At 46.3% G+C, this 25,162-nt stretch overlaps 1 protein-coding gene across 13 annotated transcripts in view; it reads right to left on the minus strand.

Annotated features, from left to right (window-relative positions):
- Positions 1–632: 632 nt before the first annotated feature.
- The window catches only part of MIA3 (MIA SH3 domain ER export factor 3), a 34,392-nt gene continuing 9,862 nt past the window's right edge, over positions 633–25,162 (minus strand). Inside the window, exons 4-29 of one of the 13 annotated variants that reach the window (XM_080651366.1) lie at positions 22,266–25,089; positions 20,701–20,862; positions 19,550–19,665; positions 15,502–15,633; positions 14,476–14,497; positions 13,636–13,724; positions 13,316–13,393; positions 13,113–13,223; positions 12,084–12,155; positions 11,784–11,888; positions 11,033–11,155; positions 10,830–10,941; positions 9,997–10,052; positions 9,812–9,902; positions 9,106–9,244; positions 7,485–7,586; positions 6,579–6,639; positions 6,443–6,478; positions 6,299–6,366; positions 6,078–6,175; positions 5,531–5,665; positions 4,771–4,836; positions 4,346–4,416; positions 4,168–4,239; positions 2,366–2,516; positions 633–1,445 (exon numbers count right to left, since the gene is read on the minus strand). In XM_080651366.1, the coding sequence (XP_080507492.1) occupies positions 1,138–1,445; positions 2,366–2,516; positions 4,168–4,239; positions 4,346–4,416; positions 4,771–4,836; positions 5,531–5,665; positions 6,078–6,175; positions 6,299–6,366; positions 6,443–6,478; positions 6,579–6,639; positions 7,485–7,586; positions 9,106–9,244; positions 9,812–9,902; positions 9,997–10,052; positions 10,830–10,941; positions 11,033–11,155; positions 11,784–11,888; positions 12,084–12,155; positions 13,113–13,223; positions 13,316–13,393; positions 13,636–13,724; positions 14,476–14,497; positions 15,502–15,633; positions 19,550–19,665; positions 20,701–20,862; positions 22,266–25,089 (5,400 nt within the window). In that variant the 3' untranslated portion in view covers positions 633–1,137. Of the gene's footprint in view, positions 1,446–2,365; positions 2,517–4,122; positions 4,240–4,345; positions 4,417–4,770; positions 4,837–5,530; positions 5,666–6,077; positions 6,176–6,298; positions 6,367–6,442; positions 6,479–6,578; positions 6,640–7,484; positions 7,587–9,105; positions 9,245–9,811; positions 9,903–9,996; positions 10,053–10,829; positions 10,942–11,032; positions 11,156–11,783; positions 11,889–12,083; positions 12,156–13,112; positions 13,224–13,315; positions 13,394–13,635; positions 13,725–14,475; positions 14,498–15,501; positions 15,634–17,001; positions 17,297–19,549; positions 19,666–20,700; positions 20,863–22,265; positions 25,090–25,162 lie in introns of those variants that run through there. The other 12 variants (XM_080651361.1, XM_080651368.1, XM_080651367.1 and 9 more) reach the window with 12 other exon arrangements.

The following is a 25,162-nucleotide window of genomic DNA, read 5'->3' on the forward strand; positions in this document are numbered from 1 at the left end:
GGTATGGGAGACATAATAGACTTTACTTTTTTTAATAAAGGACATTTCCTCTTATGGTCACAAGACATTGCTTTCTTTTTTCTGTTGTGCACCCTTTTAAAAAATAATCTATTTTTATTTATTTCAGAGAAGAAGGGAGAGAGAGATAGAAACATCAATGATGAGAGAATCATCGATCAGCTGCCTCCTGCACACCTCCCACTGGAGATTGAGCCTTCAACCTGGACATGTGCCCTGACCAGGAATTGAACCTTGACTTCCTGGGTCACAGGTCAATGCTCAACCACTGAGCCAAACCGGTGGGCTTGTTGTGCACCCTTAATGCACAAATGACAAAAGCAGCAGAACATCAGGTCAGACACTCGTTGCTACTCCTGTACACTCGTCTTCGGGCATGACCCAGGCAGGCAGTCACAGAGAGCCGAGAGCTGTCCGAGGGCCATGACTGCTCTGAAGGGAAGGAAGCCCTCCGTCCTGTGTCCGGGTGACCGAGGCCGAGCCTGCTGAGCGGGGAGCAATAGGGATCTTGCTGCCAGCCACCTGCAGCGGTGCTGGGACCCCCAGCTTTCACCTTTCCCGAATGGCACAAGTCTCATGGGAAAACAGTCCAATAAATCAACAGACTCTTGGGAAACATTAATAACCAAATTTTAATGAACTTCCACTACAAAGAACTTCAGCAAGAGGGGAGATAAAGTTCAGTGATTTCTTAGTAAACATTTTTAGCGTAACAGTCCTTGCGACGATACTTTAAAAATTCAAGCTTATAAACACCGTTGCTCTGCGTTCAACTGGTGTCCACTAAAAACAGGGTAATAAATGGAAATACATGTTCTTATAGCATTTCCACAGGAAATGTTCATATTTTTCATGACGTTCTAAATCATTGAACAGTTACATATGCTACATGAACTAAAACACAGGTATTCTTTATTGCACATTTCAAAGTTGGGAGGAGGCTCTAGCTTACGAGGTGATTTTTATTTAAGGGGAGAAATGGTATTTTTTCATTGTTTGGCTCAAAAATGCACACTGCCGGGGCAGCTTAGGCCTAAAAACTAACTTTATTTAAACTTTTGGATTTCAGACTGTAATGGATAGTGCACAGTCCACTTCCTCTCCGGCGACATGTCGGAGTTAGGGGCTCTGTTTCAAGGTCTGGGAGGAGCCCTGGCTGCCGCTCTGAGAGGCAGGTGGGGGCTCCTCTCTGGAGCCAGGAGGCAGTGAGTCTCTTGCAGCAGGTGAAGGGTACTCCGGGGGACCATGGCTCGGGGGCGGTAGTCGGGGACCAGGAACGAAGTACTCCCGAGGTCCAGGAGAGCCTCCAGGTCTAAAATGAGGGTGTCCCGGCACAAATCCTCGAGGGTCGAAAGGCACATCCCGTTTTCCCGGTGGAACGCCTGGTGCGTACTCCCTGAAGCCTAGAGGTGGCCGGAAACCAGGACCTAGGAAAAAAAAAATGGCGTCACGTATGAACATACCTACATGTAGATGATTCCAGGAATGTTGATCTTTAATTTCTCCCAACCCTAGAAGTCGGGGTGGAAGCCCCGCTTTATACACCCTGAGGCTCAGCAGGGTTAAGTGACAGGCCTCTGGCCAGCCAGCCCTGCAGCAGCACAGGCAGGATTTCAGCACCGCTCTACCTAGCTTGTGGCTTTTCTACGTCACACGTCCGCCATCTTTATCTCACAAGAGCTTGGCTTGTATTTGACAGATGATGAAAAACAGGGCGTCACAAGACAAAGGAATTTTGATGAAGGACATCCTGTCTACTACTGCATCCATTAAAAATTCATGCGGTGCTCAGCACGGACCTAACTAGCCATCAAAATCAAGGTGCTTGCCCCTCTGGGAAGGCCTTCCAGCTCCACCTAACTAAACTCACAACCCCCATTAGGTAGCTGTTCCACTCCACCTGCTCCGTAAAACTTCCTGCCCGTTTGTTCCCAAGGTGGGCAGTGAGGGTTTAGCTTCCCTTTATACTCCGACCCATTCACACGGAGCGTATGTAGCTGTGCCCTATAGGACGCTCGGAGCTCTCCGAGTTCAGAGAGTAGTGAGTTCTATCCATCAGAGCCTGGCACGCAGCCCCTGATGTTCCATGAACATCTGCCGCAGTAGTATTTCTGGCTTTCTATAAGCAGCCCCTGTCTGCTGTCTACAAGAGATACCATTCTGCCCGCCCCAGCAGAGCGAGGTTGTGCAGCCCCCTCCCCGCCGGCCCATGTGTCCTAAGAAACTTTAGGACAAGTTCAAAGGGACTCCGCCAGCTTTACCCTTTCACTGCAGAGCCTGCGATAGCAACTGTTAAAATCTTAGCAAGGAGCACACGGAAAGGCGTTTGGCAAGTCAACAATCATACCAAATGGTGGAGGAAATGGCCGAGGCCCGAAAGGCCTGCAGAGTTGAGGAGGGGGTCCGTATCGAATGGGTGGTGGCAGAGGGCCTGCCATGGAGGAGCTCATGAGGGGCACGCCTGGGAAAGGAGGGGGCCCTTCCGCAGCCATGTTCACCTGCAGAGCAGAAACGGTTACACTGAAATACCTTGGAATGACAGACAGAAGCACCAGCACCAACACAAGCTGAACCCCAAAGAAGCAGATGTCAGGCACCTGCCAATGGGCAGAACCAGTGCAAAAGACTACCCTCCTCCCATCGGTCCCCACTGGCAGCTTGGGCAGGCAGGACAGCACAGCCGTGAAGAGTTTTGCTGTGATCATGCTACTACTGGTATGTGCAAGTGGAAGGGGGGGAAATCACACCATGCTACCCACGGTGATCTATTTCCAGGGCATCCCTCCCTCCAGCATCCCTCCCCTCACCACAACCGCTCATATTTCCATACTAAGAATGGAGAGAAGAAAGGGAACAAAAATCCGTTCTCAACACGTGTCATCTTAGCTACTATTCAGAGTACCTTCAATTTCCTCTCCTCTAATTCTCAGATCTCTAAGTCTCTAAGTACGATCGTCTGGTTTTAAATACCAAAGAGCACAGAGAGGCGCAGACACTTTGCTGAAGGTCACCCAGCACGTAAGGCTAAGGCAGGAGTCAGGGTCAGGGCTGCGTTTCCCGCCGCCGCCCTCTAACAAGGCGGCTGTTCTCTTTGAAGCCTTCTACTTCAAAGGGGCCTGGGGGCTTACTCCAGCTGCCCCCGGAGAAAAGGCCTGTCGGAGAGGTGTGTTCCCGGAGTCCTGCACCGAACGGGGAAGCGTTTTACAACAGAAACCATGTTCCCTGTGTAAGTCAGGCATGGTGCTAACCTTCACCTTCATTCCCAGTGATACTGCGTATTGTGAGGTAAGGACTAATCCAGGGGTGGGCAAACTTTTTGACTCCAGGGCCACAATGGGTTCTTAAACTGGACCGGAGGGCCGGAACAAAAGCATGGATAGAGTGTTTGTGTGAACTAATATAAATTCAAAGTAAAGGAGCGGAGGGGAGAGCAAGAGAACCGGATAGAACAGCCGGATCCGGCCCGCGGGCCATAGTTTGCCCACAGCTGGAATCTCTCCTCACGGGAAACTGGGCTGGAACTTCTAAATAATTAAACTGCATGTATTTCTATTTCAACCTGGAGAAGCCCTGTGAGGTATGACCAGAGGGCTCCCAGCTAGAGCCGCTACACGAGGGACAAGAGAACGCTCTCGTGGCACCCTCATTTAAGGCTCTTGCCAGAACTGGCACAACGGTAATGACAGGTTTTCACTAGTCAGTGTCTCACCCCCGGCAAACAGCCTTCTGTTACCAAGCTGTGACTTCAGGTTATTCAGAATAGCGTTTGCCTACTGTACAACTGGAGGTGGTCTTAGATAGCAGACTTCCCAGCGTGTGTAGTGACGGTGAGTTATGCACCACACAGTGGATTTACTTTGCCTGGGAGCGCTCAACACGGAAGCACACGATGTACAGGTGGAGTGATGCCTCTGCACATGTTTTAGTTGATTATAGCACTCCAAACGGCTCGATCACCGAACCAACACAGAAACCAGTCAGCCAGTCAGATTTCAGCAACGGAGAACCACTCGCAAGTCCAAGGCCAGAGGAAGCTCACACTGCCATGCGAGGTCACGCAGGCAGATTAGTGCGAGGGCCTGCGTGTCCTTTCCGGAAACGCACCAGGTGTGTCAAGCCCAGGGCAGTCCTCAGCCTCTGAGTACTCACTGCTCCTGGATGCTCAGCCAAAGGTGTAGTGCTGGGAACGGAAGGGCCTTCAAACTCCTGGGGAACCGTTTGCTTTTTAAGAGATAAACGAGACAGTGCAGATATAACCGCACCCACAGAGAGTGGCGGACGAGGCAGAGGGCTGCAGACCCAGCGCAGTGCTCCCTGGAATACGTACCTTGCCCTCACCCACCTTGGATGGGGAAGCGCTTCTTGGGCTGCTGTTCATCATGGGAGCTGCCCCGGGGTCTGTCGAAGCCAGAGGATGAGTTAGACGTACTGAGTGACATACTCTGAGGAAGAATAAAAATCCCTCTACCCACTGCCTCCATGATTTTGTTGTTGTTTTCGTAATACATTTTTATTGATTTCAGAGAGGAAGGGGGAGGGGGAGAGAGAAATAGAAACATCAATGATGAGAGAGAATCATTGACCGGCTGCCTCCTACACACCCCCTATTGGAGATCGAGCCTGCGACCCGGGCACGTGCCCAGCCCAGGAATCGAACTGTGACCTCCTGGTTCATAGGCTGAGGCTCAACCACTGAGCCACACTGGCCGGCTGCCTGCATGATTTTAGACTTGGAACACACCAGGTCCCTACCAGAGGCAGAGGGGCTCCCAGGTGCCTCAGAGCACTGGAGAGGAGGTGGAGGCCCGTCCACTGGACCTTGAGAAAGAAAGAACAAAGCCCTTGCGTGGATTTCAGAAGGAATACACCAATTACGGGCAGGGCAGGGCTCAACTCTGCCTAAAGAGGATCATTAGAAACGGCCCCCGATACCTATGGGGGGAAACCACAGTTTATGCCCAGACTTGGAGAATGAAAGTAAGAGCTGCCTTAGAAAGAATGGCAACAAAACCCGTGATGAACGGACTGGTGTGCAGGCTCACTTTTCCGGTTTGCATGTAATGCCTTCCATATCTTACCGAGTCTCGTAGACACATTTATGAAAGAATCAGACCTAGCATTTCATACTATAGTGAGGAATGATCGCGGCAGAAATTATAAAGTCTTAAGGCTACTTTTATAATACTTCAGAAGGGAACGCCATAGAAATTTATTTTACAGATAAAGGCTTACACATCACAGTAAAACATAAAAATAAAAGCAAAAACAATATTTATTATTTATGATTTTAAGTATAAACATACTTTACGTATTTATTTATATGTAAAGTAAATAATATTAGTGATAAATAGATGGTTTCTGTTCTAAAGCAGATCTTGCAGTAGACTATTCGAAATAAGAAAAATTAAGAAATTCTCTATGTTAGGCACAAATTCTAAAAAGTCTGCATTAGAATTCTCAAATAAAGGGGAAAGTGCTCTTGGAACAGTTTACAGGTAACATGGATACTCACCAAATTCACTTCTGGGCACATCTCTTCGACTGAGCGTGGCAGAGAGAGGTCTCGTGGGCGGGTCTCTCGGGGGCGGGGAGCATTCTCCGCCACTCACGGGCGAGGGGCCGAAAGAGCCATTCTGGCTCAGGGGGCCTGCAGGTGACAGTCCACCGTTACCACTTCAGGCCTCTCTGTTCTTTAACACATTGCGGACGGATCACGAGAATTCGCGTGTTTTCTGTTCTACGGCTTGTGGCCAATCATGAGAATTCTTTGAAAAGATATTGGCTTGTAAGAACATGTAATAAATAACTTCAAAATGCAATGGGTATTTAAATTTAAAGTGTGCCTTTAACATTTATGTAAAATGTTTCTTGTACTCGTTCAATAGAAACTTATCCGGCCACTGGGTAAAGCCAGCAATACAACTACTTTCTGGTCCGCAGTGTGTTAAGTTCTTAGGATTGTTTCTAGGGCGTCATTATATCACACACAGAAATAAGAAGTAACCTGTATTCAGTCTGCACCGAAATACAGATTGCTGCCCTCTAAAAGCGCTCCCTACCCCTTCGTGGAGGGTTCTGTGCGCTGGGCCTCCCAGGCATTGGCTTCACAATCACAGGTTCTTGCAGCATCGCCATCTTCTGGGTCAATTCTAATAACCTGGGATATGGAGGAAGAATGGACTGAAACATGCAATCGGAAACCAATTCCTATTAAACACCACACAGCACGGCCTTGAACACCTCCCAGTGCGCTGACAAGACAGGGATCGAAGCCACGTACTTGTGTCTCAAGTTGGCCGCCTCCCTCTTCTCTTCAGCCATAGCTCTTTCTGCCGCGCGAGCTTTGAGCTGTTGGAGGAAAACGTACCCAAGTTCAGCTGTGGTCGACTGTGCGCCACATGGAGGGAAGGGAAAGATATCTCACCCAGTTCTCGTGCGCCTTCTTCTCATTAGCAGAAATCTGAAAAAGATAACACACCAGAAATATGTGTTTATGGATTCATTACACCAGCCTGTCAGAGAGCCCAAAGAACCCTGCAGCTGCCGGGCGGTATACCCACCTGGTCTTTAAAGGAGCGCTCTGTCTTCTGCAGTTCATCCTCCAGTTCTTCGATTCTCCACCTGAGAGTTACACTTGCTTTTATCCGCCCAGCACAACTGAATTAGATGGTACATCATCCTACCTTGTTCCCTTTACTGTAACTGCACCCTTACAGATTTCACCCTAACACAGAAATGTATTTTACATGGTTATAATGAAGAGCACAGCCCGAGCTGGTTTGGCTCAATGGATAGAGCATCCGCCTGTGGACTGGAGTGTCCCAGGTTCGATTCCGGCCAAGGGCACATGCCCGGGTTGTGGGCTTGATCACCAGTAGGGGGCGTGCAGGAGGCAGCCAATCAATGATTCTCTCTCATCACTGATGTTTCTATCTCTTTCTCCCTCTCCCTTCCTCTCTGAAATCAATAAAAATATATTAAAAAAGAGTACAATATAATCAAAACTAATACTATCTAATTTCCTTATTTATTGTAACAGCCAGAGATTCCAAGTTGATACATTATAATTTCTTTAACTGTTCTCTAATATGTTCTCAAACAAGCCTGCTAGCAATCTCTCCCTCCACACAGCTTCTTCCTTTAATGATATCCACAGACAATGTCCCAGAGCTGAGCACTGGGCCCATCAATGTCACGGTCATTTTAGAGGTCTGATACACCAGACAGCAAACTGCCTTCCTAAAACAGCTATTAAGCCACCAGATCTGCTGGCATGAACCAAGTTCCCTTACATTCACCAGTGTTGGGTGGCGGGAAGTTTTTGTTAAACATTTTTTCCCTTTGCTAAGTGAAAATTTCTTTTTTGCTTGTGCGAATTAAATGTATTCATGTCCTTTCATCATTATTTACGTGCCATTTTGTTGTACAAACGGAACAAGTGGTTTTGGTAAAAAGCCTGAACTCACTTGTAGGTTTTTATCTCCTCTGCCGCCGAAACCGCCTTTTCGTCGGCCGCTGACAGCCGCTGTTCCCTTTCTCGCCGCTCAAACTCTTCTTGGCTCAGCTTCCTACGGAAGAGGCAGTTGGCAAGTGAAAGTGTGTCTCTTTTCCCCCAGCGCCTGTCTCAATGCCTCCACTCAAACCCTCAATGCCTCCACTTCCCATCCTCTCTGATGCACCAGACGTGCCAACAAATTCACAAGAGGGTTTCACACCTGCCATTTAGGGATGCAAACCAAGCTCTGGCCTTTGGCAAATCACCTGCACTTCCCAACTTCTCTTCGTACTTCTCTACTTATTAACAAATAAAACGATGAAATGAGAAAACGCCAGGTGCCCCATGGGCAACGTTCTGGGACTCGAGACAATGGAAGCTCATTTGACTCGTGTGGAAAGCCAGGGCCAATCTGCCAGACACAGTCAAGCTGATCAGGGTGAAGCAGGGGATAGTCCTGATTCCTACAGGGAAGACCTGTAACTACTTCTCTTTTCCTGTCACGGAAGGGCTGTTTCTCCGCTCAAGACTGGCACCATGAGAAGACAGTCTGCCGAAGAAAGAGCCTTCAAAACACGTCTCCTGGCTGTGCAATTAGCCACAGACACTTCCACACTTTAGGGCCCAGTCCCACTCCCCACCTGCTCCAGTGGGATTGTGATGAGGAGAGAGAAAAGCTAAGGACTGGCCATGTCTATTGACTAGAAGGAGACTCTGGCTGCCCTGTAATCGGCGTACTATCTACTGGAGTCTGGTTTTAACCCAATAACCTGCCAGCTCAAGATGTCAATCTACTGTGACATAAATGACAATGGTTGTAACATTTAACGGTTTAAAAATACTATTTTCTTGTTACCCTTGGTGCTCTTTGCACATAGTTCTGATTCAAAAGACACTTAACTGGAAACAATTTTCTATGAATCAGAAGCAAAATGGGAGAAGAGCTATAGTAAAAAGGGTTAACACCAAAGAGAAAAAGGTTTATGTATTCTTAACTGCCCATTCAATACTTCAGCAAGTATTTTATGAATGGCTATAGTAGACCGGTTACCCAGTAAGATGCTAAGATTAAAGTATGGACAAATACTATTATTATGTGCCACTCAGTCAAAACTGATGGGGCATTCTGCAAGACTTGGTGATCAAAATCTAAAAGACAGGCCAACATCCTTGGCATGGTTACATTATGTAATGTTTAGTGTATCTGACTTATATGTATACCTTCAATAGCTAAATATTCCTTTTGAAGTATTTATTTTACTAAAAATAATGTATATAAATCATTCAGGATTTTTCAAGACTACAGAAAGAGTAAGGATCATAAAAAAAAAAAAAGCACTTCCGCAGCAGTAACTGTTAGTATCACCACCACCCCCTCCAGTAAATGCGCGGGAACAATTTCTGATGACAACTGGTTAGAATGGAAAGAAAAATGCAAGTTATGGAAAACGGGGTGGAAAGGCAAAAAGGCAACCCTAACTTAATTATGGATGGAAAACCTTGATAATCTTTAAAAAGGAGACAAAGTGATCTGATAGTCACGCCTTTAGTTTAGCGACCATCTTGTTGCCAACGACCCAGGAGAACCGTACTTCTGCAGCGTCATCTCCTTCTGCTGGTAGAGCTCGTTCAGGATCTCCACCTTCTGCTTCAGGGTCTTGTTCTCCTCCTCCAGCCCCGCCTTGGCGGCCTGCAGGGAGCTGCGCTCGTCCTCTAACTGCTTTACTTGGTCTGCAGAGGAGAACACATCTGAGCTGTGTGCGCACAGGGACTCGGCAACTGGAGGGTTGCCATTCTTTCTCTTTCCAATGCAATAATAATTTTTTTTTTTACATATTTTATTGATTTTTTACAGAGAGGAAGGGAGAGGGATAGAGAGTTAGAAACATCGATGAGAGAGAAACATTGATCAGCTGCCTCCTGCACACCCCCTACTGGGGACGTGCCCGCAACCAAGGTACATGCCCTTGACCGGAATCGAACCTGGGACCTTTCAGTCCGCAGGCTGACGCTCTATCCATTGAGCCAAACCGGTTTTGGCGCAATGATAATTTTTTAAATTATTTTTTTTATTGATTGCAGAGAGGAAGGGAGAGGGAGAGATAGAAATATCAATGATGAAAGAGAATCACTGATTGGCTGCCTCCAGCATGCCCCCTACTAGGGATCTAGTCTGCATGTGCCCTGACCAGGAATCAAACCGTGACCTCCTGGTTCATAGGTCAATGCTCAACCACGGAGCCACGCCACCCGGGCATCCAAAGCAATTCTTTGTCTTCCCAGTATTTGGCAACCTACCTTCCAGGTTACATTTTGTGGACATCGAGGCTCTCAGCTTACACTGTAGGAGTTTTAGATCCTCTTCAACTACTGACATTTCCGTCTGTGTCTAGAAAGTGCAGCAGAGAGAGGTGTTCTTAAAAGGAGGCACAGTAAGGACTCACAGGCACTTACGCCACTCTGTTCTACACAAAGGACGGTACCCGAGAAACGTCCATCATCTGCTTAATCTGATTTCTCATCTTCTCACTTCGGTCACCTAGAAAACAGAAGGGTTTCATTACTTCTTCCTCCCATGCTTTTTAACTCTATTTTCTCGATTTCCCCCAAAGGAAAAATGACCATGTTTAAATGCTCGAAGTCAAAACAAATTAACCAAGAGAACTGATTAGGCTACTTGACTTGTATGAGAGTTCGTGCAATAAAAATGTTACCCATGCCATTCGTGAGCAAGGAGGTCTATGTGAGGTAAAGCTGTCTCTTCCCTCTCACATCTACCTCCACCTGGTCAAGTATCTTCTTTAGAAAGACTCATTCCTCTGTCCTCCCCTTGAGTCTGCTACCGGGTGGAGTTGAAAACACCCGCTATGCGAGCAATATCCAACTTGGGAAACAGTCTAGAATCATCTCATCAGGAAACACAGATACTCTTCAGCCTTGCTCTCCTGACCCTCGTGAGTCCATGGCTCCCGCCACCTCATTCTGAAAGTCGGTTGTGGGGCCTTCAAACCGCAGAGCTACAGAGATGATGGGCATTAAATTCCAGTTTTATCATCTCCGTGAAGGTGGCAAACAAGTGTCTCCTCCTGACCAGTGTTCAGTGCCCAGCACCAGCACACACGTCTAGTTCGAGTGGGATGGAAAAGCAAACCCAGTGTCCACTGCACGCCCACGGTCACACCACAGCCCAGCCACCCACCTCTGCCCAACACACACAGACGCACACCCAGATCCAGCGACGTGTGCCCACAACCCTAAAGGAGCATCGGTGTACTTAATTAACGACAGGAACCAGCCTCCCCGAAACCCATCTTACCTCCCACTTCCCCGTTTGCCAATTCATCTGATTCATTTCCTGTTTTGTTTTGATGCTCCGATTCAGATTCACAGTCTAACCGATTCAACTGTGTGATGCAATTCGTCAAAGCCTGGGAAAGCAGCAGAAGGGTATTAGAAAGAAACTCTTGGTTGCATGGGGATTCATGAGAACTAAACATGTGCTCAAGAGAATGAACTTACATTGATATTATCATCTTTTTGAGTAAGAGTTACTTCCAAATCTTTCTGAGACTTCTCAAATGATTTGATTTGCTCACTGAGCTCAGCGTGGGATTTATTCAAGTCTTTGATTTCCTGCTGCAACTGAAAAGTTAAAGCACACGAATTTCCGAAAGTTAGGGCTTTGCACTGGAGACATCAGGACCACGCGAATGAGACAGGTTAGTACGGAGCCAGGCTCCGCTCTGCCCGTCACCACGGGCTAAGGCCTCGGTTAAGGGCGAAGGGAGAGTGGCCCCAGTCCTCAGAAGCTGATCCAGTTTACTGTAGCCTTCAGAAAATGGCAGCCAATTCAAGTAACTAACACCCCGTGGGAATGGAAGGGTACAATCTCAGTCTCCCAGACCCAGACCACCTCATCTTCCCCTGGTCAGTGAAGCGGGCACTGCTTAGACTAATTCTGTAGTTTTAAGAAGCAAATCCACCGCCCCCTTGAGGCCATTCAGGTTAATAACTGGTTGGTGTTTGAAGACAAAGACTAAACACTCTGCTAGCTCTAAGAAACGGTACAGAGGAACAGAAAATCCAGAACAGATGGAGAACGAACACATGTACTCAATTTGGGGAGCACAGTTTAAAGTTTGCATATCTCAGAATAGAATCCTGCATACATATTTCATTTCCTTAAAAACAGATCTGAGAAAAGATATTCAAGAGGCAATGATATTCAGTTCTCCAGTTTACAAAATCTATGGCGCTAACTTTTCTTTACCTGGTCTCTCTTCTTCTTAAGCTTAGCATTTTCTTCTTGAACCCGATGGCATTCAGACTTCACCTTCTCTTCACTAAGTTTAGCTTCGTTAAGGGCAATTTGAACCTAATGCAGAACACTCCCATTAATGAATTGATTCCAAAGAAAAACAAACCAAAAAAACCCCCACAAAGTTTCACTTTCCCAATGAGATGTTAGGTAGTTTCAGTTTTTTGCGTATTCTAGCACAAATAAGTGTTTGCTCCTCAATAAAACTAAGACGTTGTATTAATATCTTGCAGGAATTGTAGAAAGCTTTACCTCTGAAAGTTCTGAGGCATTCATTGCAATAACATCCTTTAACTTCTCTAAAGATACCTTGTTTTCCAATATCTGCCGTGTGGAAAAGAACACAAAAAATGCATTAGGATTTCCGTAGGAACACTGGGCCATAAGCTAACAGGTATGTATAACAGGTAAAAGCCGGTGACCCAGCCTTAGCCTCCAAGAAAAGTCAAGAATGTAAAGAGATGAGGAAACAAGAAAATAATTGGAGGCATTTGTGTTTCATGCCACCCACCACCTTCCTGGCTATGAGATGATGTGGTAGAGGACCAGACAAAAAGGCGAAAGCAAAGAAAATGAAAACACTTCCAAGTAAACCAGTCCAAATCAATGGTTTTTCCTAGCAATAGAGAAAAAGATGCCGAGGTCACTTTAAAAATTCTCTGGCCTGAACTAAAAATGGCTGGACCAGAGAATAGACAAACCTCACCTACGAAGACTTCCAAATAAATTATGAAGAACGCTGCCTCCCCAGGAGGCGGGAAGGGGGGGGCCCTCTTCCCCCTTTAGCTGTGGGCCGTGACTTCCAGAATGCAGCAGGCCAGGGTGGAAAAGGGGTGACTTTACCGTGGAGCGGCCTCAGCCAGGTGATCAAGTTTAACTGGGTGTGTGATACATGGGAACCCTCGCTCCACTATGCTGAACTTGAACTCTAAAAGTGTCCTAATATTAGAAGTCTATTTTTAAAAAGACCCACGCAAACAAAGTGCTAGCACTGTTCGACTGGGCTGGTTTCTTAGTTGCTCAACATGCTTTGGGGGTTGAGCCAAGCCCAGGCTGAGGACAAAAATACTTCCTAGGACCGTAAGAGTAAGAGCTTGTGGGATGAGCATTTAAAGTTCCTTAAAAAATGGACAGATACAGGTTTAACTCCCCTGGCTTCCACTCTTACTCTAGCTACAACATGGGAAAATGCAGAGTTCAGCTCACCCAATCTACAAGATAGCTTGAAAAATACACAGTTCGAAATCCAAGTGCTGGTGACACCTAGACCAAAACTCTTACCAAGTCCTCATTCTTGGCATTCTGTTCTCTCTCAGATTCTAACAGAAGACGCAGATTTTTTGCTGTGTCGTTCAGATTTTCCTTAGTTTCTTCAAGTTCCTTGATTCTATCCTATAGAAAATGGTATTAAGATTAATAATAATTACTTGTTATTTTTCTTTTGTTTTTTAGAATGTAATCTCAAAACGATCAGGGGTTTTTACCTTAAATTTAGTTGCTTCATCAGAGAGAATCATATTTTGTTTCTTGGTTTCTTGAACATGCTTCTTTGATTCCTTGATCTATTTAGATAAAGCATTCAGAATATAGAAATATGAATTAGAGTGCTATCACACTTATCTCCATCAGGTGACCCCTTCAGAAAAGAGAGTAGTACTTTATACACATGATGGTTGCTTCAAATTTGAATGGTTTGTAGGGAATAATGGAATTAAAAACAAGATTTAAAAATAGCATAATAACTATAAGACAGAAGGAGGAAATCAAGCTGAAATCATGGGGGAAAAAACTAAAAGAATTATACCTTCTGCTCATAATTTGACAATTTTTGTACAAGGTCTGCGTTTTCTTTCTTGAGCATCTTCAACTTGTCAGAAATTTGCTGTTCAGTGACTAAAAAGGGGGGGGGGCGCGAATCCATAATGGAATTATGACTTGTAAATAAAACTGAATTACCCAACCTATTAGCAACAAAGACATCTTATCCTGCACTATGAAGGAAAAGAACTTCTTAGCATAACTATCAGCCTTTAAAAACCAATCAGTAGTTAAGAGAAATAAAGGTATAAAAATATTAAAATTTAAGAAAAATATAATAAGAACCTTTACTTCAATGAGTTTCCAATTAAAATTACTTCAGAGCTAGGAAATATAGTAAAATATTTTAGCTCTATATCCTTCCCTTCAGGGGACCCCTTTCTTCCCAGAAACTGTGGTCATTTCAACTATACATAACTTGCAAAGAGGAACAGACGAAAGTATAGCATATTGATTTGCATCTCTTATTCCTCAAATTATCTACTTAAATATTTACATATACTGTATTGATTATACCATTAGCCCAGGAACACTGTTCACATGTAATGAATTTGCATTCCGTCAATATTTAAAGTCAATCTGCCCCAAATTAAACCAATCATCTTCTTCCTACTTCCACTTTGTTCCACCTCATCTCCTATCTCAGAGGCAGCATCACCATCTGCTCTATCACCCAAACTACAACCCAGCATTAGTGAAACCTTCAGGAGTTAATAAGTCAGTCATATATCAGATGTCACTGTATCTATTTCTAGCTTGTAAAACTCCTATCAAACACCAATAATGAGGAAACAGTACAGATAACAAAACCAGCTTAAATATTTACCTTGGTACACATGACTCTTTACCTAAAAGAGAAATAAAATTAAATTTGATATCATTATTAGAAATAATATAGTTCTAATACAACAGTCAAATCATAACTACAAGAAAATTTAATAACAGTTGATTCAGCCTAATGAGCCATAGGGTTAGAAAAAGGTTAAAAAGCATTTCAAATGTAATTGGTAGTGATACTTCATAAATAGTTTGATAGATAAAAGCAATAAGGCAAACACCTCATTTTGCAACAAAAGGCACATTTATATATCTATGGAATGAGCACCAATCTTATTAACTAAGTACCTAACTTTAAAAAATGAAAATGGAAAATATTTTCACGTTGAATATACTAATGCTTCATTTTACCCCAAAATAACTTGACAACCCCAAATTGCCAGAATGAGGTCTAGAAACAATGACTGTTCAAAAAGACAAAATTAAAGGCATCGTCTTGGTACTAAGAAATGCCTCTTGCTCTCACCAGAAAACACCTTGGGAATCCTATTTAAAGTTGACTGTTGGCTGAATTTAGAAGTCTAATAAATAAGCTAGATCATTCAGATTTTCCCAACCCCCTGAGAATAGTGGTTATAACCCTGAAAGGGAAAGGAGACTGGTGCAGGATAACGCATGAACAAAAAGACAGCTAAGCCCTAGCCGGTTTGGCTCAGTGGGTAGAGCGTCGGCCTGCGAACTGAAAGGTCCCGGGTTCGATTCCAGTCAAGGGCACATGCCTGGGTTGCGGGCTTAATCCCCAGTAGGGGGTGTGCAGGAGGCAGCTGATCCATGATTCTCTCACATCATTGATGTTTCTATCTTTCTCTCTCCTTCTCCCTTCCTCTCTGAAATCAATAAAAAAAAAAGATTTTTAAAAAAAAGACAGCTATCACCAATGAAGACTACACTGGGTTACTTTACAAGGGTAGATTATATGTACTGCTAGGAAGTGAAAAAGAAACAAAAGGACCAGCAACTATAAAATATTCCTTGTGTCTATGAGGCAAGGTATAAGTTAATCTAATTTACTCACAGCAAGGATGGTTCTCCAGAAGAAAATGGCAACTGAAAGAATTCCCAAGAAGGCAGTGATAAGTACAGGCTTCCATGGCAGTCCATAAAAATCGGGCCCAGGCTGAACATCACCAGGCAGTGTAGAAAGGAGCTGAAACAGAAATATTAGAAGTAGTAAAAACTTTACATCAGAGCAGCCACAAAGAATTATCCACAGAAATTCCAGAACAATCTCTATCAGATAACTACCCCTTCAAAAATCTTCAATAGCTTCCACTATTTCTACAAAGATTGGATACTGGCAGCCTCACATTTCTCTTTTTTTAAAAAAATTTTTTTATTGATTTTTTTATTAAGGTATTACATATGTGTCCATATCCCCCCCTCACCCCCCACCCCACTCCCGTACATGCCCTCACCCCCCTGCTGTCTGTGTCCATTGGTTATGCTTATATGCATGCATACAAGTCTTTTGGTTGATCTCTCCCCCTTACTCCCACCCTCCCCTACCTTCCCTCTGAGGTTTGATGGTCTGATTGATGCTTCTCTGCCTTTGGATCTGTTTTTGTTATTTTAATGATTTTTTTTAGAGAGAGTAGAAGGGAGAGGAATAGAGAGATAGAAACATCCATGATGAGAGGAACATCATTGATCTGCATGTGCCCTGACCGGGAATTGAACCCTGACCTCCTGGTTCAGAGGTTGATGCTCAACCACTCAGCTACACCAGCCGGGGCAGCCTCACATTTCTTGTTTGATTTGAAATGTTTTTAAACATTATGAATCTAAATGTCTTTAAGTTGTGCATGTATTTCCAGTTTGCGATACCACATCACATTGCCTAACACAGGGCTAGAATCTCTTTGGATCTAGCTGATTTTTATGACTTAAAAAGCCACATAAAACAAAAAATTAAAATCCTGTACCAAGTAACCAAGTTTTACAGCAACAAATAAAACCAAAATGGTAAAAATTAAAAAATGCGCTTTCCCCCTAAGATTGTACATCCTCGATTCTATTCCACTCTTAAAAACAAATGCTGAGGAGGGCCGGACAGCTGGTAACTGGTCTGGGCTCCTCTGAATGTAACTGTCATCTATAAAACGCAATGCCTCAATTGTAAGTACTTCCTCGAAGGCTGTGCAGGAAACACCTGCCTGCCTCTCACCGTTTCCACCGCCTTCTGCAACTTCACTGTACCTGTCAGACTGGCCCCACCCCCCACGGAGCCAGGGCCACTGGGAAAGGAGGCCCGCAGGGACGCGGTGACCACGGTTAGGATGGCGATCGCCCGCCAGGGGTAATACAGCGCCTGCTGCCCGCTAAGTGCTCAACAGAAAATGAACAGCGACACCGCACACACGCTCCCGCTGCCTCCTTCAGCAGCACTGCAGGGTCCCGCCGGCCTCGGGCCTGACACCCCATTTCTCCCTCGCCCGGTCCGTTAGGGCACCCACTCCAACTAGAACGGCCACCGTCCTGCCCGGGCCAGCGTCCCTCCCGGGAATGGGACCGTCACCTCCAGGAGCTTGGCTATCAGGGCTGCGTAGAGCACCGACAGGGGTCCCAGCAGCTCCGAGTCCCCCGGGGAGGCGGAGACAGAAGGCACAGTGGCGGGTACTGAGTCCATTGCGCGGGGACAGGCGAGCGGAGGCGACGCTTCCCCGAGTTACGGCCCTGGACGCCCCTCTGGTCACCGGTTCCCCCTTCGGAAAGGACCCGAGGGGCGGGAGCTGGGAATGAACTTCGCCTTCCCCGCCGCCGGCACTGACACTTCCTACACCTGCCGTAAAACACGTCATCAGCCCCTGCCCCCAGGCGACGTCAACATGCCGACGGGGGCGGGGCCCGCGGTGGGCGGGACCGAGGTGGGCGGGGCCACGGCGGAGGATCCAATGGCCGAGCGCGGCGGGGAGGGAGCGAACAGACCTGCGCGGAAGGAATGAAGTACGGACCTGCATGGGGGAAGGAGGCGCACCTGCCTCAGGTACAGCGAGAGAAAGCGCGATCTAGGGGAGGCCCCGGGCTACCGGGAGGAGGGTGGGCGGGGCCGGCCACTCGCCCGCCCCGAGCCGGATCCCAAGTCACCGCGGGCTGAGCCCCCAGACTCCCGTGGTCCCTCCCGCTCGCTGTAGGACCGCCGCTCTGCCTCCCGGCGCGGCCCGCTTCCCTGCGTCTCAGGTGCTTGCCCCGCTCTAGCCTCCCTTCCCGACCTCCAGAGGCTCCCCGGGCCTCACTTTCTTGCTGATGCCCCTTAAAAAGCCATAGCCTAAGCCTTAGGCCCTAAGGAATTACGTCATTATCACGCCCACGCCAGTGGGTTCAGTTCTGGATCCCGCGTTTGATGGTTGCGGGACTTACGGAAAGGGACGAGGATTATGAAGAAACTGGGGACAGTAAGTTGGAGAGAAAACAATTCTTGCAGATCTTTAAAGGTATGTCTTTGCGTTGAGTATAAAGTCAATAGAGCAAGGACAACCAGGGAAATCCAGAATTATGCTTTATACCTCCTAGAATCTTGTATTCCTAGCACAATACTTGGTACATATTGGGTCATCAAAATGCTTTGTACCCTTCAAATCAATGTTACTTTGTAACATTGCACCCTTTTCTCTTGCCATTCATATCTGTCTTCTCCCATCATCCCCCAAGCAGGTACTGCATCCTATATCACATCTGTGTCCCCCAACCCTGGGTTAGAACAGGGCTCTGTGCATACCCATAAGGAAAGTGAATAAAGAATCCCTCCCACATATGGAGACTGTGAAACTTTGGAAGTGATGATGACGTATTCTGATTATCAGGTTTGAATTCTGAGCCTCCCTTAATCGCTGAACGTTTCATTATTCTGCCTCACAGGTCACACACACACCTTCACCCGGACTGCTGCCACCACGATGACCACGGAGAAAACGGGAAAGCGGTTTGGTTTTCCTTCAGCCTTCCCATCCCGGTGGCCTTCCTCCTGAATTCCTTAGGTATTCCACATCTCTACACTGAACCTCTGATCATCCAAATGAGAAGCAGGTAGGGGGTGACGCCTACAAAAAGCCAGGCCCTGTGCTAGACACTTCCTATTATCAACTCATGTAATCCTTACAACAATCGGAGTAGGTATTACCTGAAATAACAGAACCAGGAGGAAAAGTATTTTGGTAGAGGATACTTTCTCTATAGCTCCAAATAGTTTACCGAGAAAAACCACCCAATTTCAACCAACACCACCAGGGGGAGCTACGACCTAAAAAGCTTAGCTAGTAAACTAGACAGATGAAAGTTCTCATTTGGGTCATGACTTCCTTTAGGATGATAAATCTGAATAAATATTTTACCATAAATGACTCTTTCTGAGAAACAAGTCTGACCATACCCCTTTTCTGCTAAAAACTTGAAAGGACCGACCCCCATCCCTAACAGTCTAACCCACCAAGATATACAGCTTCCTTTATGCCTGACCATTACTCTGCATTTGAATGGCACAACAAAGCTTCCCTGGCTCCCCCAAATAAAGTTTTCTTTATGCCTCCATCTCCTTGAACATGTTATTTCTTCTGACTGCACACTGCCCCGTCTCCCCCACACCTCACCCCACCCCCGCCCTTCTATTCAATAACAAACTACACATCAAACTCCCACTGGCCCTTCACCTCTGCCCCAAACGTGTCTCAGCCCACTTCTGACCTTCTCTGACCTTTCTCCCACCACAATGAAGCTATTTATTCAACACAGGGCTCACCACCAGGTAAACACACTCTTCCGGCCTGTATGGACGTGTGTTCAGGTGGATGGTCTTTATCTCCTTGCTAGACTGGAGGATCCTTGAGGGGAAGGACGGCGTTTTACAGCTGTGCACATGCCCAGCTCGGGCACACAGCGAATCCTCCTCGGTGCCTCACTGACCTAAGAGCCCATCAGAGGCATGTACCCGTGGCTTGTTTCAGAGGCCCTCTTCGAAGAACCCGGAGTCATTTTCAGAAAAACACCGTAGGTTTCTCACCTCAAGCTTGAAATCAGCTTAAAAACTGTAAAAATCAACATTCTGTTTGAAGAAACTATGTCACACTTACCGTCTCAGTCAAATAAGCCATGAAAGGCGTGGCACTCGCTGGCTCCTCGGTATGTACTTCTAGTTGCTCTTTTCCATCAACAGCCTTGTCAGGAGCGCTTTCTGCTACAAATATCCCTAAACCGAGGGGGGAAAGGAGTATTTTATTGTATGCTTTAGAGTAAGAATTGTTTCTCTTCACTTACAATATGTATGAGTGTCCACTAAGTAGTAACACTGTGCCTGGATCTGTGGCTCTTAAAGACGATTATACAGAGAGAAAATCTCAGAATTCCCATTAGGGCCATCAACGCCTTCAGTTATAAAATGAACACAGCTGCGCCCTCGCTGGTGTGGCTCAGTTCGTTGGGTGTCATCCTAAAGGTTGCCGGCTCGATTCCCAGACAGAGCACATGCCTGGGTTGTGGGCTCGAGTCCCGATATTTTGCTCTCTCCCCCTCCCTTTCTCTCTCTCTAAAAAATGTGGTTTTTAAAACAACTTCCTCAGGTCAGACGAAACCAGTTGCTCTCCCACTAGACGTTCGCTGTGCTCTGTGATCCAGTTACTATTCAAAAGTGTCTGTCTCCACTGGACCACCCCATCCTGCCACATTCTGTACTGTTTCCTAAACTCGTACAGGACAACAATACATGGACATAAACACCCCTTCCCAGTTTTAAAAAAAGGTTTTTACCATGTCCAGGTAGCATTTTAACAAAAGAACTGAGCTACACTATATTCTACTTGGGGGAGGTGGAGTGTGGAATGGGGGTGAAACACTGAATCTGTGAGTTTTGGAGCAGTGGGTCTCAAACTTTCAACCAATCAGAATTTCCTGGAGGGCTGGTTAAACTCTGATTGCTGGTCTCCACCCTGAGTTTCTGCTGCTGCTGATCTGGTTGAAACTGTTTAGAGCCTAAGGCTTTTAAAGTACATTTTAGGTTAAAATCAGTTGCCTAAGCTAATGCTAGCAGTCATTGGTGTCCGTTACTTACAGCCTCCGGCCTGTGTCCTATGATTGATTTCATGTGTCTTAACTCCTGCTTGTCTCTGTTGGTTCGGTTCTAGGATTTCTTACTTTCAGAATGTGTTCATACCTGCATTACTTTCCCCTCTGTTTCCAATCTTTAATAACAAATCTCCTAGAAGCTCTTCTTTATGACATGCTTTACCTGGGTGTTCGTCTTTCTCAGTATTCGGCTTCTGTGACACTTCTAAGACACCCAGGGGACTAGTCACAGGTTGATCTGAATGGCTGGGCTCCTCAGGAATCTGCATTTTGAGATCTTCTGTGTTCTCTTGTGGGAAATTATCTTCCAGCGGTGGCTGTATCTCTACGGGGAGGAAGAATGCATTGCGCCGGCAAAGCTTGCTGACTCCCCCTGAACTCCTCCCACTGAGCAGCACCCCATCACAGCTCTGGGGCAACCCCCTCTCCCCGCCGAGTGCTGGCAGCTCATGGAGCACAAGTGGGCAGGAAAATAAGAGTTTCAGATGATCTGATCTCACTTCGAAGATAGCTAACCTGCATAATAAAATGTACAAAGAAATCCTTCTCCCGAAGTACTTCATAATTCAATGTATTTACAGTAGGGACGTCAATAACCTGACTCCCTCTGGCCCACACAGATAAATGTGCAAAAGAGAGTCCCAGTCAAGAGCCAAACTAGGAAATGTCTCTTCTACACAGAAATGACATGAACTCGTTCATACACAAGCATGCCTGTCTCAGGGCCAGCAAAGAGAGGGGCGCACATACAGAGGCAGCTTGCTGAAGTGCCTTCCAATATTGTCAAAGCACCTCTAACGGTCAAAGAGAACCCATTTCCGTCCCTAAGAGGCTCAGGGCATAGCCCCATGTGTGACCGCAACAGAGATGGATTTCTTTCAAACCTCAGAATCTACCCTGAAAATTCGAGTTTTACATTCTAATCCAATACGTATCTGCTTTCATGAAATGCAAAGGTGGTCCCTCGCCCAGATGCTCAGGAAAATGGGCCCTCGGGGAGAAACACTGACCCTGTGCCTTCCTGTCCGCCTGGCACTCCTCCACGGACCCTCAGTTCCAATCCCTGAGTTTGAAAAGCATGGGGGGCAGAGAGGAGGGCGTGCAACTCAGAAGCAGCTGACGTTAGGACACTGGCTCAGGGCCAGTTCGACCATTAGTTACTCGATGGCTTCTGTGTGTCAGCTGCTGTGTTAGATAGACTTCTCTGCATCCTGGCTCCATGCTTGGCCGATCCGAATGCATGAACCCCAGGGCCCAGTAGAATTGACCTGACCTTGGTGACTGCTCCCAACAGGCAGAAAGAACATGACATCCACCAGAGATGCAAGCTGGGAAATGAAGACCCTCAGGCCAGTCAATCCTTGTTCCGACTGCAGTTATTTTGTGATTGAGAAACTATGTTCCCGAAAGCGCTTTCATAATTAATTTCACATGAAGCTTGTACGTGGTTAACAGGTCTATTTTGTGCATTTTTTTCCCGTTTGCATCTTTATCTTTTTATAAAGTTTCCTTTTGAAAGTGCTACCATTCTCAACTGTTCTAAGGAGAAGACAGCAAGAAATCCTTATCCGTGCCTGAAAGAAGGCAGGAAGGGACATGGGGACATCACTGTGCTCGCCTCCTGCCCTTAGACACGCTGTCAACTGTGGGCTGGGTCTTACAAATAAGGTATAAGGCACTTCAGCGAACCCCCAACCCAACTCAACAAGGCCACAGGCGGGTACTTACCTTCCGCTGGTCCCCCCCAGCCGCCCTCTGGAGGCTGTGTCGTTGCCAGTGGTGCAGGCTCCTCCCCTGTGGAGTGTGTGTACCTGACAAAATAGATCAGGTCTTGAACATCGTCTAGCACCGCGGCCTCTTCAAAAATGTTGCTTTCCTTCAGTCCCGAATCTCTCCGTTCGGTCACACGTGCATCGAGCATTCTCTCTGCTACGTTCAAAATCTGGGACTCAGACGCCCGGAAGACCTTGTCCAGCACTTTCTCCACATTGTAGGGCAGGCTGTCCCGCTGTGCCGACTTCAGCTTTCGCGACATTTCTTGGAACATGGCTTCCAGCTCGTGGACATCGAAGTACTTCTGGAACCGCTGCAGAGACTGCTGCTCCTTAAAGAAGCTGCTGATTATAGGCAGGTCCTCCCTGTGGGCGCTGTGCTCTGGCTTTGCGGTTGCGTGTGCAGTCCAGGGGATGTCGCCTTCATGTTCCTCGGCAGCAGCCCCCTGGCTCTGTGTGTCCATGAACTTCTCGGTGTCCTCCTGGCCCGCTTTCGAGAGCTCTGGCCCAGGCTCCGCGGCGAGCCCCGAGGTCTTGGGGTGTTCCTCAGGGTTGTCTTCTTTAAGATAACCAGGGTCTTGACTCCGAAGCACTTCGCCCAACTCTGGAATCTGATAGTTTCTCTTATCAGGAAAGTCACTCCCTTCAGATGGTCCCTGTGCTCTCTGATCTGCAGGAGGGCTTTCTTCTGATCCTACCTCCGGGCCACCAGGTTCCTTGCCTAGCGTGCCTACCCCTCTGCCCTCAGTTTCATTTTTGCTTTCAGTTTCCAAAATATTACTAGCGTTTTCTTTGTTTTCTTCAGTTTCTACATTAGTATTTATGGTGTCGAAAATTCCACTTCCAGAGACTTGCGGATTAACATCTAACTGCCTGTCCTGCATCTCAGGGCCTTTTTCTTTAGACTGTTTTGCACTTACAGCATTTTCGTCCTCCAGCAGTTCTTCAGGGCTGGAATCGTCATCCTCTGCTTCTGGTTTTTCAGGATGGAAACCTGGGACTTCCGCGCTATCCGTCTGGCCTGTTGTTTCTGCTTCCGGAGTGCGTGGCTGTGGATGAGCAAGCTCTTCACTTAAGGTGTCCCCTGTGACCTCTTCCTCATTCAGCCTCGTCTTCTCCTTCACTTGCTTGTTAACTGCAGCAGCCACATCTCCTCCTGGTTGCCCAGACAGATTTCTTCCCAGAATGGGACCCTCATCTTCCGGTTCTGCTGACAAACCAATTTCATCGGGAGAGGAGAACCTAGGTTGATTTTGAGTTTTAAGAAGCTGTTCCTCTTTAAATTCCTCACTTGGATGCTCCGCTGCGAGCATGTGTTGTTCTGGTCCATTTCCGGAAACATCTACTCCCTTCTCCACACTGTCTCTGGAAGCATTATGCTCATTATCTCCCAAGAGCCGTGTACCATCCATGGCTTCCTGTTTAATCTTTTCTTCCTTCATTTCATTCCCTGCAGCTTTATGTTCCCATACTTTCACTAAGCCACCTTCCGAAATCTGTTCTCCAGGCTTCTCTTCATGGACCATTCCTTTTGAGATATGAACAACTGCTCCTTTTAGATCATTTTCTTTGTTATAAAAGGCTGCTTTTAATATTTCTTTACCCTTTTCAATTGCTGGCAAAGAGTTGAGGTTACTGCTTTGCGTAGAACCAGGCAGAGTCCTGTCTTCTTTCTTTCCATCCTCTAATCCTTTCTTACCTTCCACCAGGTCCCTGTTGGATTCCTCAACTGTCCTCCCTTTTCCTTTAATATAAAGTTCTGTGTCCATTAATGGGTTTTTGTCATTATTTGTTTTAGGAACTTCTACAGTCAAAAGACCATCTTCTGCCTTTTCAGGGTCATTATCATCTGCCACTGGTGGTTTCCCCCATTTGCTGTCTGGGATTAATCCATCCTCACCTTCCTCTTCTTCCTCTGAATCAGAACTCTCGAAATCCATACCTGTTTGTTCTGCACCTTCTGTGACCGCAGAGAAGACAGTACCCTCCCAAGTTGTTAGTATATTTTTATCACTCTTTTTGATGCCAAGGGGCTGAGTTACCTCCACCTCATCCTCTTCACTTGAATTCTGCTCTTTATCAGTTGAATATTTCTCAACTTCAGATTTCACTGGCATTTTCAAATCCTCTCCATCTGTGAAGGTTAGTAATGGCAACTCATCAAAGTTTTCTTCATTCTCTTCCTCTTCGTCCTTCCCAACTACGTAGTACTCAGCATCTAATTCCTCATCAAAATCGTCTTCTAAGGAAGTAACGAGTCTGGTTGTCTCATCATCAGACACAAGTGCATCAGCAGTGGAGCCAAATTTGGTTTTCAAGTCCACAGTCATTTCTTTTTTCAAAAGTTTATAAGCATCAGTCTTATGCTCATTTGAGAACTGAGAGCTATTGCTGGTTAGGTTTTCGTTGGCGGACACGTTTAATTTATCTTGAAGCATGTCTTCCAGCGGTTCCAATGAGGATTGTCCTCCCTGAGGGTGATTTCTTTGACTGTTTACATGGGGATGGTTCTCCTGAGCCTCATGTCTGTCCTGGAGCTCCTTGGTGCTTTCTGAGAAAACACTTTCTCTTTCTGCTGAGGTAGCTTGCACTGAATCAGGTTCAGGGTCACTTTCTTCAGACACTTCAGGAGGTTCTTCCACAGGCTGAGAAGTTTTTTCTAGAGCTTTCTCAGAATCTCTAGTTGCAGAATTGTGCAAATCCAAAAATCCTAGAAGTTCTTCTACATTATAGTTATCAAAACTGTCTCTTCCCCCATCAAAGCAAACAAAATCTGTCTCCTGTAAGAGAAAGAAAAACGTTAGTGTATCTGTAGCCATGTGTCACAAGAGCAAACTCTCAACCATGCCAATG

The sequence above is a fragment of the Plecotus auritus genome (genome assembly GCF_963455305.1).
Source record: "Plecotus auritus genome assembly, chromosome: 14".
Classification (NCBI taxonomy): Eukaryota; Metazoa; Chordata; class Mammalia; order Chiroptera; family Vespertilionidae; genus Plecotus; species Plecotus auritus.